Genomic DNA, 12451 nt, shown 5'->3' with positions numbered 1-12451 from the left:
CACACAAGGGCACTTAGTATTTAGGTTATACCTAAGTACAGCCTTACTTTAGACTTGTGTTGTGAATCTCCAGGAGCCTATGACATACACTAACTTGTGCAAGTGGCTGATGCTGTTGCCAGCATGTGTGGTGCATTATCTGTTAATTACTGTGTCTCGGACATAAAACACATAAAATGTTGGGACTTTGCTCCTTCCTCAATCCCCACCCTTTGTTGTGCTCCTTTTTTTTTTCTTTATAGGCACTTCTTTGTACTTTCTCTCACGTCTATTCTGGTAATTTCATTAATGTCCCTCCAGGAATTTGGCAACATCTGTGAGCCCTTATATTGAGCCTATCACAGTTGATGAGCGCTGTATAAATGTGACATGTATTTACATTTCTAGTGAGCTGCACATCATGTTATGGTGTAGGTAGGTTACACTGTAGGGTTTCAAGCGTCCATGTGGTTATGACCTATGGTTTAACAGGCAGTCGGTGTACCTAATGCGTTTGCTTTTTTGCTAGTTGAAAATTTAAAATCCCTTACACACACTCTCAAAGTTAAAAACTTCGCAAAAAAAAAAAAAAAAAAAAAAAAAAGTCCAGTATTATAGAATGAAGCCAAAGGCACCCGTGGTTGCCTTTGACGGTGCAAAATGTTTGGCTGACATCGTTGTGTTTGTTGGGGAGAAAACTTACAAACATACTGTACAGCACTTCAGAGTCACACTGCTAGCGATTAAAGATTTATGTAAATCTGACAAGCTGAAGACCATTGTCAATCAATCAGGACGCAGAACACAATGCGCTGTTAAAAAACAAACAAACAAACAAACAAAAAAAACAGCATGCAAAATGGCACAAAAAAAATAAATATGTGAAACAGCGAGGCTGCAAAAAGTGAACCGTGTTATAGCGAGGGACCACTGTACTGTAAAGCATGAGCTGTAAAAAAAACAAAAAAAACCCCTTATAACATCTATCAGACAATAAAATATTCCTCAACAACAACAAAATCCAAAACAGAAGGTTATTTCAATACCACTGCAGCATGTGCCTTGGCATGTGATGGACGTACAAGGAGAATATGCAGATGTGCATCTTTGATACAGCAATTTAGCTCCTGCCGACTCTCTGTCATTGCACTTCCTCAATCACCTTCCTCACTTCTTCTTTGTTGTTTTTGTTTTCTTTCTTCTATTCAAATAATTACATGCATGCAGAGATACACACCAAGATTCACACTCTGAAGAATAGACAGACAATCACTCAACAAGTATCTGGTTTCATGGGAGAAAGTAAGCTGCAATTAACACAATTGGATTTCTTTCTTCTTTTTTAAATTTCTGATACCAATTCCTTATGGTCTTTCCCCAAGTTTGTGTGGCATCTATGACAACGTGATTATCAGACAAAATAGCTACAGATGTCTCGACAAGTAATTTAATGAGAGGATGCGGGAGAAGGGGGCAGGCTATGAAAAAGGGAAAAGCAGCACATAGAAACACTGTTCTGTACTCATAAATAATGAAGCACATAATAACACCTCAACACACTTTATGATGTAACAAAGATGACATGTCCTGGCTCAATTTACAGCCACAGCAACTGTAAAGGAAGATGAGACCTGAAGAAACTGAAAGAGGTTCCTTAGTGTAAGTGACTCATTTTGATCTTTAGTACAGAGCTACAGTAGGTAGTGCAAGGTTATCAGGAAGGGTAGTTGGTGAAGCAGATACGACAAAATATGGTCCACTGGAAGAGATAAAATGCTTTGTGCTTTGAAGGTCAGTGAAGTTTACTGAACTAACCTACTGTTGCCGACTTGTGCAACAGAGCCTTCTGAAATATGATTTGCCATGCTTTCTTTCATTTTTCCCACCTTTTCCTTCTGTATAACCAACCTGCTCGGGAGTCTTACAGTAGTTCTGCCATTTTCAACGCCCTCTATTTTTCCTTTTTCCTCTTCAGTAGTCGCTCCACATCTTCCCTGATAGAGTGGAAATAGATCTCTACAGACTTCACCTTCTGCTCATCTCATCTCTGCCTGGTTACACACTACCACAGCTAAATTTCATTTGCACAATGTACCAATACAAACAGTATTTTACAATTGGCTTATAATAGTGTTTTGGTCAATGCATGTGTTTTTCTATTAGACATATTAGACTGATGTTAACTTTCAAATTTCATAAAGGTGCTCTGGAGAACAACACTAGCCTTTTTTAAACAAAAAAAACTTTTATTGTTTTAGAAAAATTGCAAAAGTTCCCACACTATTTCTTTCTGTTAAATCCAATCTTTTATACTTAAAGGCAAAGTTTAACAGATATGAATATTTAAAATAGTTCTGTGGTGCTACTTAAATGGCTAAATATCTCTTTCTTACAGTTACCCAATGTTAGCAAATCAAAACTGACAACCATTCCTTTCCTCAAACCAGTATGCTGATGAGGATCTCTTAAGAAAAGCAGATGCACACAGAGCAGACAGAACAATATCAGATTACAAACATACCTTGGCACACACAGAACAAAGGGGAGAGTGGAAGATGGATGTATTTTACATACATGGATTAAGAATATTTTATTCATGGACACTTCAGGCTCAGTATCAACACAAACAGAGCAATAACCCGACGTTAGCCCTGGACAAATCCTAAGCACTTAATGCAGACTCTTGGCTCTCTGTGTGTTGTCTGTGATCCCAGAGTGCTCTGTAGAGCACTCGTGTATATCTACACAGCAGATCAATACTAGAAGTACCCCTAAACACGCTGTGCTTCTGGTCCTTACAGAGCTATAGGCAGTGAAAAACGACAAATATCCAGCAGAAGTGCCCTAGGGTTCTGGTGAAATTCCTGAGGTAAGATCAGACTTATCTGGTGACTTATCAGGCCCGCGGCAGTCAAGTCAAATATCAAAAGAAGGATTTTCTGTTGGAAAATACTTTCAGCGCTGTCATGTCTGTTTTCGCAAAAATACATTCCTACCTGTCTGGACTATTTTGCTTTTTTGACAGGTGGTGTACAGTCATGATTCTTGCGACTCTAACAGATGATTCAATTAGACAGTTTCTATTTCCCTACTTGATCCGGAACCACCATACTGTAATGTGTGTCCACAGGCAAAAGCAAACTAGATGGGCATCATCAGAGGTGTTTTCCCCCCTAGATATATCAACTAATTTTATATAAAATATAAAAAGATTCAGGAAAAACAAATAGTCATTAGCTCCCATAACAGACAAACCTGTAACAGATGTACACACATGCACACACCTCTCTCCCTTTCCTTCCCAAGAACTGTTTGATGTGAGTCATGCTATGCTGACAGTATTCATGATCCACACATGTGCCCACACACTCCAACACAAATGAATGACATCTTAAAAATTGGAGGAAAATTGTGCCTGTGGCATGAATTATGCATGCTTATAGTCTCTTATCATCTAAATGCATGTCTATCCATTTGTCAGGAAGGTTTGTGTGTGCTTTGCATTCATTAGGGGCCTCAGATCCACCCCTGTGGAATGGTGATGGCCTAAAGACAGACTGAAAGAGGACAAGAAGGCAGATGCATAGAAAGAGCAAGAGGGAGAAGGGATCTGGTGAAATCATAAAAAAGGAGCAGAGCCTTACCCCTCTCTCTCTCTCACTCACACACACACACACACACACACACACACACACACACACACACAGATGCATCTAGCTAAAACATTTTTAATTATTAAATGAGGGCATGTTGATATGTGCACACAAACACACATGGCATAAAACCAGTAGGCGCTCCTTTTATAGAAAGCAATGTAAATTTTTCATTAGAGGAAATGCAGCTCTCTCTCTCTCCATGCCTTCATTTCTGGGTTCTGTCCTGTGTCCTCCGACCATGCTCCCCTGACACCTTCTTGCTTCACTCAACACATCTATTTGACCCAGCGAAGGGCAAGCAGCCCAGACAGATAAGCTGTGTCCCAAAGTACCCGCTTTGCTTCCACATCAACCTCTTTTCTTGATTTGTGTGTTCATGTGAATGCATGCCATGATTTTGGGTGGTCTGCAGCCTTCACATAGTGAGGCAGTGTGATTTCTCCCCCCTCTCTCTCTCTTATACTTCTGTCAGCAAACGTGCAATGATGGATGATGTAGGCTATTTAGTGATTTAAGAACACTCAAAAACAGAAAAAAGGAGTATAAGACAGGAAAATAATACAAATCCATAACAAGAATAATAATAATAATAATGAGAAGAATAGAAATAAACTCTGAAAATGGTGACCACATGTCTCTTTCAGTATTTTAATGTTTCCTTTGTCAAACAAAATAGAAATTTTTGCTCATGAAACTGTCCAAAATACCAGGAAACTGGACAGATTTCTGCCAAATCAAATAACAGACATACCATGTTTACTGTATACAGTTATGTTTACTGCTGTGCCTTGTCATTCCTATAGACTGTATATATTAAAAAAAAAAGCTCCTGGGCTTAAAGCTAACCCAGCAACAATAAACTTGAATTCTTTTTAATAGCCACCAGGGGGCAACTACCTTTAATGCAAAAATCAGTCAAATTGTAAAGAAGGAAATCTCACTTGACAGTTTTTGATTAGTTAACTAATATATTCTAAAAAAAATAAATGACTTTGCAAATTATCTTTCCAAATGAAATCAAAAAGACCAACAAAACAGGGTGCACTTTAGGTGTATCCCTTGGTTTCCATCTTCATCTTTATACCTTGTATACAATCCTCATACTGGGTTGGATGCCCTTTTGCCTTTATTCTTCGCTTCACTCTTACCTTAAACATTCCTTAGAGGTTTCGGTCCATGATCACATGACATCATTACACTGTTTCCGATTTGTTCACTGGCTTCCAGTGAAATTCAGAATCCACTATAGAATTCTGTTATTAACTTATCAGGCTCATATGGACAGGTCTCTGCAGAGCTTCTAAGACCTTGGCCTCTCAGATCATCTAACCACAGTCTTCTAACTGTCCCTCACTGTGATTATAAAACCAGAGGTGATTGTGCTTTTGAGGTTATTGTGCCCAAACTGTGAAACAGCCTTACCCAGTCAATCAGGTCGGCTGACTCTGTTATTTGTTTTAAGTGACTACTGAAAACTCTTTTTTTTAGGTTAACGTTTTCTTAACTTCTTCCCTTTTATTTTTGGCCAGAGTTTACAACCACACATGCATGTCTGTCAGTATGGCTGATTCTTTGTCTGTCTGCTTTAATAACTATACTTAATATTGACTTTATTTGAACTGTGAAGCAATTTCTATTATGTTTGTGTTTGTGTATAAATACAGTCATTATTATTATCATTATTATTATCATGGCAAATTCTGACCCTACATCTGAATGTTGCAGCAGAGAACGGTCACTTCAGTCACAGACACAACCTCATCTCACAGTCTATTTATATCCACCATTAAGGAGCAAGAAGCTGCTGCAGTATTCTCCTTTGTATGTCTCTCAGCTTCTGTACTAGAATATAATTATAATGGTTGTAAAAATCAACACAATTGTATGCTCGTATTTTCAGTCCAGCTGCGACGGCTGTGGTGCAACGTGCCAGGTTATAAAAATCGAGAAGTCCATGACTGACCGGTGCAACAAATAATGTGCTGCCAAAATCACTGTGAGACACCCGCGACACAGCAAGGATAATGGCCCCCATAAGAGTTCCACACACCAGTAAAAAAAAGAAAAAGTAATCCTAACTTTGCTCTGGCCACTATTCAGTGTGAGCAGAGGTCTATTCAGTCAAAAAAACCCTGACCTGCTTGGGTGTGCAGAGCCTTGATGTAAATGTTTTAAGTTCTCACATATTGTCCTGAGCTCATTTATATCTAGTGCGATGTTATTATAAACGCAGACCATCTAAAATTACAAAACAAATAAAATGTACAGCAATGACTAAATAAAGAACGGAACATTGGAAAGCACATTACTGATACATTAGAGTAAATTCACGGTAGCTAATCAGTGTGATGGTTGTGTTTATGTAAGACAAAAGCAAAAAGCAAAAAGATTACTGAAGGAACCAGAGAGAGAATCTTTACTTTCAGCTGTGTGTGTGTGTGTGTGTGTGTGTGTGTGTGTGTGTGTGTGTCTGTCATGTGAAATGCATTAAAAAAGTAAGTGAAGCAAAGCAAGGCAAAGCAAAGGGACTTCTGAGATACAGAGAGATGTGAGTGACTAAAGTAACAAATGGGGGAATTTTACACTGGAATTAGAAGTGCTGCACTCTCCTGCTAGTTTTACTTTTTTGTATAATTGCACCATGAGAATCATAAGCTCACAGGCCTTGATCAATGTAAGAAAATATTTTTTTTTCTTTGCCTAAACTGAACTGAGAAGCAAACCAGATTATCAGCAGCTATGACTGAGTAATAGGATGTAATTACTGACAACTACAGCTTCCAGTGTCCTAATCCTATTTCCTTATTTGTTTGTATTTCTTCTTTTTTTTCCATTATTGAATTCTGCTGCTTTTCAGTTCACTTTTATCCTTGGATCTGACTTTCTTCCCATGCAAATGCAATTTTATGTATTAATTACTTTTGTTTCAAAGTCTTAAATATACCTCTGTACATAAAATAAGTCTTATTACCAAAGATCTATGTTTAGTAGGAATGATATTTTCACACATAACATAGGCACACAGAATTTAATTACATTTGATTAAGTGATATACATTAACACATAGATGATTTTAAGCGTTCATTATTTCCACTGGTTCATTAATATCCAGTGTAATATTACAAAGTTCAAATGTTTAAAGTTAAAACACTTTTGTTATTAAGGTATGATTTCAATTTTTTTGTTTGAATAGGGTACAATTCTTTTTGTGGCTTGAAAAGCTTTTAAACCTACTATATAGACACAATTGTAAGTCAACACCAATGCATGATTTTTCCCAAAATACTTCTCTTAAAGGCATCTCATATTCTGTATTTGTACTGTAATATATGGCCAGGATGACAGGCTAAATCAGAGGTACAGCTCACTGTGGGAAGCAAAGAAAACAGAAACCTGCCTTCTCTGACAAGACCTAACTTAAAGATGGGTCAGCTTTCAAAAATACTCAGTTACAACTGTCACACTAGAAAGTGTGAAGCAGAATTTTACAGAAATGCTTGGGTAAGTTTTATTATTAGAGAAGTGTAGCAAAAACACATCAGACAGAGTAAATATAGACATTAGGCCTAGTGTTGGGACCGGTTAGCATCCTGAACCTATTTTAGCAAGTTATGTATAGAGGTGTGTTCATTAGATATTCACATCTCTAACACAACTAAGTTAAAACTAAAGCCAAACAGGGCAAACATCCATCAGCCATCAACAAATCTATCACATGTATGTGTGGGCGACAGTCATATTAAGGCTGACTTCTGCCCTTGCTTAGAGGCTTGATAATGTGACAGAGCAGAATAAAATAATCCCATGAACGGTGCCCCACTGACTTCTTTCTGGCAAGCGAAGCTCCAAAACTCACTCACTCAAAAACACATTCAGTCCTACAAGCCGAAAGGCAGTTAAATTTGTTTACGCATTTGCTAAAAATAGGCCTCCAAAAAGTCTAACAGAAAGGCAAATGCAAGCCTAGTGCGTAGAATTCCTTAGTGTAAAATCTTTTTCTGTCAATGTCTTATTTTCTTTTCTTCCATTTCTCTCTAAAGCAATACCTCGGGAGACAACATAAAAGTGCCTTTCAGGAACCGAAAATCCGCTATACTAGTAAATCCATTTCTCCCCATCCTTTCCTTGACTGTGGATGCATGTTTGTGTGTTCAGACAGCATGCAACACACATCTGTGATCACTGGCAAGTAGACATAGTTGCAAGAAAGTTTCTGAACTCTTTGGAATCACCTCGAGTTCTTCACTGATTAATCATAAAATGGGTCTGATCTTTATGTAACTCAGAACTGAACACTAAGAAACTGACTAAACTAATAACACACCACTATACTTTTCATGTCTTTATTGGACTCAGTCCAGTGCAAGCTGGAAAAAGTTCAGTGCTAATAGCTTGTTCAACAGCTACTTGCTGAGCTGGGAGAGAGTGGACTGTAGAGGTGCACTACCTACAAATGAAGTAATAGAAAAACTGGCTACTGGCAAAGACTACTCTTCTTAAAAATGACTAGTTGTTTTGAACCTCAATCGCAGTAATGTAGACGAAGCATTACAGAAAAAAAAAAACACTACAAAAAACCCTGTAAGACATGGATTTTTATCAATCCACAGAGAAACAAAATCAACAAATGATGGAAATACAGAACAGCTGCAGCTCTCATGAAAGCAATGGGGTAGGCAAGGGTAACGACAAAAAGCACCTACAGTAATCTCTACAAAATCAAAAACACTGTAATTTTGTGCATTCATTCTGCTTCAACCATTTTGTGTTGCAAGAATGGTGGAAATGCAGACAGCACAAATGAATATACTTTCCCTATGCTCTCCCACTTTTCATGAAAATCTGCAACAGGCAAGACAAACGACTGCTGAAAAGATACGGTTCTTTGCAGAAGTAATCAATGCAGAAATTCTGCTAATTGCCCAGGGTTTGCAAACGTTTTCTTCCAGTTTGTACATATATAAGCTATGAAAGGGAGAGAAATGCCTATTAACTTTAATTTAATAAATACTTGTAAAATTAAATTTATAAAACAGATACATTAAATGCCAAACGCTGCAAGCATGAGATATTTCCACCTTCAACCATTTATCTATGAGCACATGCAGCATATAAAACCACCAAAATGATTCATGAAGAGAGATAAGAGATAAATTAGATAAATGACGACAAATAATGTTCCAATTCGCAAATCTGAATTCATACAAACCTTACACTCAAAAAGCTTTGTATACTTTAAATCCACACCAGACAAACACATATACAAACATATGTAAAAACTTAAAAGTCAGGAACAAGGGCTGGAAGGGAGGCGCTCAGATTAAAGCTAAGGAATAAGAGTGAAATTTGCAATGCATCATATTAGGACCAGCAGAGAAATGGTTAGGAGAAGGAGGAGGGAGCGAAGCAAGATTTATATTCAGAGGAGGACAAATCTTGGCAGGCATGGAGTACCTATGTTAAGCGGCTTGGGGAGAGGCAGGGGTTTGTATTGATGAGCAAGACCAGGAAAGATGTGTGTGGGTGCAGGATTGTGGTCCTACGGGAATGCTCTGTCTACGGCAGCGATATGGGGCTCAGACAGCGGATTAGTGTTTCTGCTCCATAATCAATTTGCTGTCTGGATCCCATTGCACATAACCCTAAACATCCTTTCCATGCTTGATCCTCTAAAATCTATTTTCTCTTTCTCTTTATTTCCTCCCTACACCTATTCCACTTCATCTCTTTTTCCTGCTTACCTTTATGTTTGCTTCACCTTCAAGTTGTAAGATGAGTAAGCCCCCCCCCCCAAAAAAAACAAAAAACCCCACCCCAAAACAAACAAACACAATCCTACATCAAGCTCTTTCAAACACACCTTTCTGGTTTTTTCCTTTCATTTGTCTCCAGATCGGTGCCATTTTACACCAGCCATGGTAAATTCTGCACACACTGCGTTTTAGTGTAATATGTCGGAGTAATTATATCAGGGTGTGTGTGTGTGTGTGTGTGTGTGTGCGCACACAGAGATGTAGAGGTTAACCTTGACCAAAGGCAAACTATTAGCTTCATTTCACCCTCGAGTCCAAGCTTGCCGCCATCTGGTCTAGAACTTCAGGGTCATAATAGTGGCTGACCAATCAATAACACACTGCATGTTGGCACCATGCGCCAGCCCTGGCCAATGTGTTCATTTCTTATTAAAAAGAACATTACACTCCAGGGAGAAAATAAAGTACATTTCCCACAATCAGGCAGCACAAATGTCAGCAGTACAAAGTTTAATTAAAAATTAAAGTTCTATTTGCTGGAAACAAGGATATTGTCCATCAAAAGTGTAATACATGGCACACAACTATTTTTATATTCAGTCTTTACGTTAAATAAATATAAAATTTTTCTTTAAAGACAGATCAACTGGCATTTGCTGAAGCTGTCTGAATCTGTGTATTGTGTGTATTTGTGTGTCTGTAGAGGGGAGGAGTACTTTTGAGATGAAAGCCCACAGAGACAGCTAAGCAGGAAGGCAGAGACAACAGATGGTGTTAGGAGTGCTCCTGTTCTGGTGGAAGACGGTAGAGAGGTTTTCATGTCAACAGATCAATAAGAGTGAGACTATCCATTTCAGATCGCCTGACACACACAGACAGAACGGTGAAAGACAAAGTATAGACAAACCACGACGCAAATTAACACATAGTAGCTGAGAAAGAAATCTCCCTTCTACACGTCTGTAGGCACACCTTACCCGCTTTGAGACATTAGAGATGTAAATACAATGATGTATAAGATAGTGAGACTTGATCCTGCTGATGATGCAGCGATCCTGTCAGAAATGCATGCAAGCCTAGATACGCCCTAAATTTATCACTGATAATATTGTATTCAAGGATTAACTATGGATCCAGACATTAGTTAGGAAACATGTTAACCATGTTTTTTCTTTTTAAGAAACTTTTGGGCTTTTTGAAATGGCTCAGATGAGGGAATGCATGCACATATACACATGCACACGTGCACGCATCTTGCCAGCAGCTGTTCTGAGCACTTTTATTGGACCAGGCAGACTGTCACCTCTTCTGATTCCAGGGGGACACTCAGAAGAGGACTACTAATTGCCTTGCTGGGGCACAGATGTGACTTGCATGTGACTGAATAGGTTTGGAGGCATGGAATGGCTTGATGTGTGTGAGTTTGGGTGATGTTTGAGGGAGGAAATGACAGGTTGTTAGAGGGAAGGTAAAAAAAAAAAAAAAAAAAGTTGTAAGGTGTGTGACTGTATGTGAGATGAATGCTAGTTAGAGTCATAGTGGAAGATGTTGGAGAAGGAGGAGGTACAGAGGGGTCTTCAGTCACAGTTAAACTATTCTGCTATAAAAAGCTGAACATGAATCATACGGGCAGTCTTACCTTGGCCTGGCCTCAATGTTGTGCTGAAAATAATGACAAATAGAGGGACAGGGGGAGAAAGAAAATAGTGAGAGAGGGAGAAAGAAAAACATATTTAAAAAAAAACAAAACCCATTTGACATCTTTTTGCATGCATTTTGAGTAACAAAAAAATAACTCAATTTAAATGAGTGCAGTCCACAGCTGGTGTGGCTTAAAATCTGACCCATTAATTTTTAGTTTCATTTTGCACTTGTGCTCATGTATATTCATGAGCTTTTAAAGGAACAAACTGGAACAAAGCTGCAAACATTACTCATGTGCAGGCCGTTCTATTTAATTTTGATTGGAGCTTAAAAGATTTTTCAATGTCACACTGCCAGCGTGGAACACTCATATCACCATTGCAAGCAAAATGCCTTTTTTATGTGAATACCAACTAAGTAAATGAAATCTCATCCAATCCTAGAAGATGCAAATTCATTATTTCCCGAAGCAAATCTGTCACATTTAAATTACTGCTCGACTGTAGACATGAAATCTTTACAGTGAGAAATTAACATGCCATACATACATGTTTATACATGTGTTTATATTGAACACTCCTGTTTTTACATTGATGAAGGTATAGACTTAAACAATGACACTCCTACCTCCTTGAAATGTTTTTGACATTTCAAAAACATTTCCACCCCCCCAATCCATATTTTGTTGTCCTCTGTGATGTTGCATTCATTTTGGTGTTGCTAAACTGGCCAATATTCCTTCTGTTTAATAACGCACCAGATTGCTGATTTGGCCACTCCTAAAGGTTTTGCTTTCTCTCTGATAGGTTTATTTTGATTTTTCAGCCTAATGATCGACATCTCTTCGGACCTCATATGGAAAGTTCCAGTAAACAGCTGCAACTTCAACACTTGGAATCAACTCTAGATCTTTTATCCCCTTAATTTGTCATGCAATACTGAGGGAACGAGCCTGGAACTGATTGCAAGTCAATTAATTTCTAGCCTCTGAAAATAAGGGACTGTGTATAAAAATGGCTGTAATTCCTAAACAGCTAATACAAAACTTGTTTTTTGTATCAACCCTTGAAATTAAAGTTGAAATGTTGCAGTTTAATCAAATCTTGGTTGTCCGATTTAAAATCTACTGCAGTGGTATACAGAGGCAAAATGACAAATTGTCCAAATGCTTATGAATCACTATTAATCTTGTTTTGTCTGTGCTGTTAAAGCAAATATGGCTTTTTAATGAGGTAAATCACATTTTAATAGAAACTTCCATTTCATTTTTTTAATGAAATGGAAGTTTTATTTAAAAAGGCCTAATAGGGTTATGCATACTAGCTGTTAAAGGCAAAATATATCATATTCATGTCCGTTTCACATTTCACCTTATCATGCAAGTCTTTTTTTTATTGCAGGCCAACTGTCTATTAGTAA

The 12451-nt window shown here is 38.0% G+C and overlaps 1 protein-coding gene across 3 annotated transcripts in view; it reads right to left on the bottom strand.

Moving 5' to 3' along the window:
• Window positions 1-12451, bottom strand: part of trim44 (tripartite motif containing 44) — a 44643-nt gene that overhangs the window by 17438 nt on the left and 14754 nt on the right. The window contains exons 5-6 of one of the 3 annotated variants that reach the window (XM_005470988.4): window positions 11028-11050; window positions 9463-10179 (exon numbers count right to left, since the gene is read on the bottom strand). In XM_005470988.4, the coding sequence (XP_005471045.1) occupies window positions 10020-10179; window positions 11028-11050 (183 nt within the window). In that variant the 3' untranslated portion in view covers window positions 9463-10019. Of the gene's footprint in view, window positions 1-9462; window positions 10180-11027; window positions 11051-12451 lie in introns of those variants that run through there. The other 2 variants (XM_005470990.4, XM_005470989.4) reach the window with 2 other exon arrangements.

This window comes from Oreochromis niloticus, linkage group LG7 (genome assembly GCF_001858045.2).
Source record: "Oreochromis niloticus isolate F11D_XX linkage group LG7, O_niloticus_UMD_NMBU, whole genome shotgun sequence".
In the NCBI taxonomy this organism is placed as follows: Eukaryota; Metazoa; Chordata; class Actinopteri; order Cichliformes; family Cichlidae; genus Oreochromis; species Oreochromis niloticus.
The sequence above is the reverse complement of the archived record's forward strand: the minus strand, read 5'-3'. Positions and strand labels throughout refer to the sequence as shown.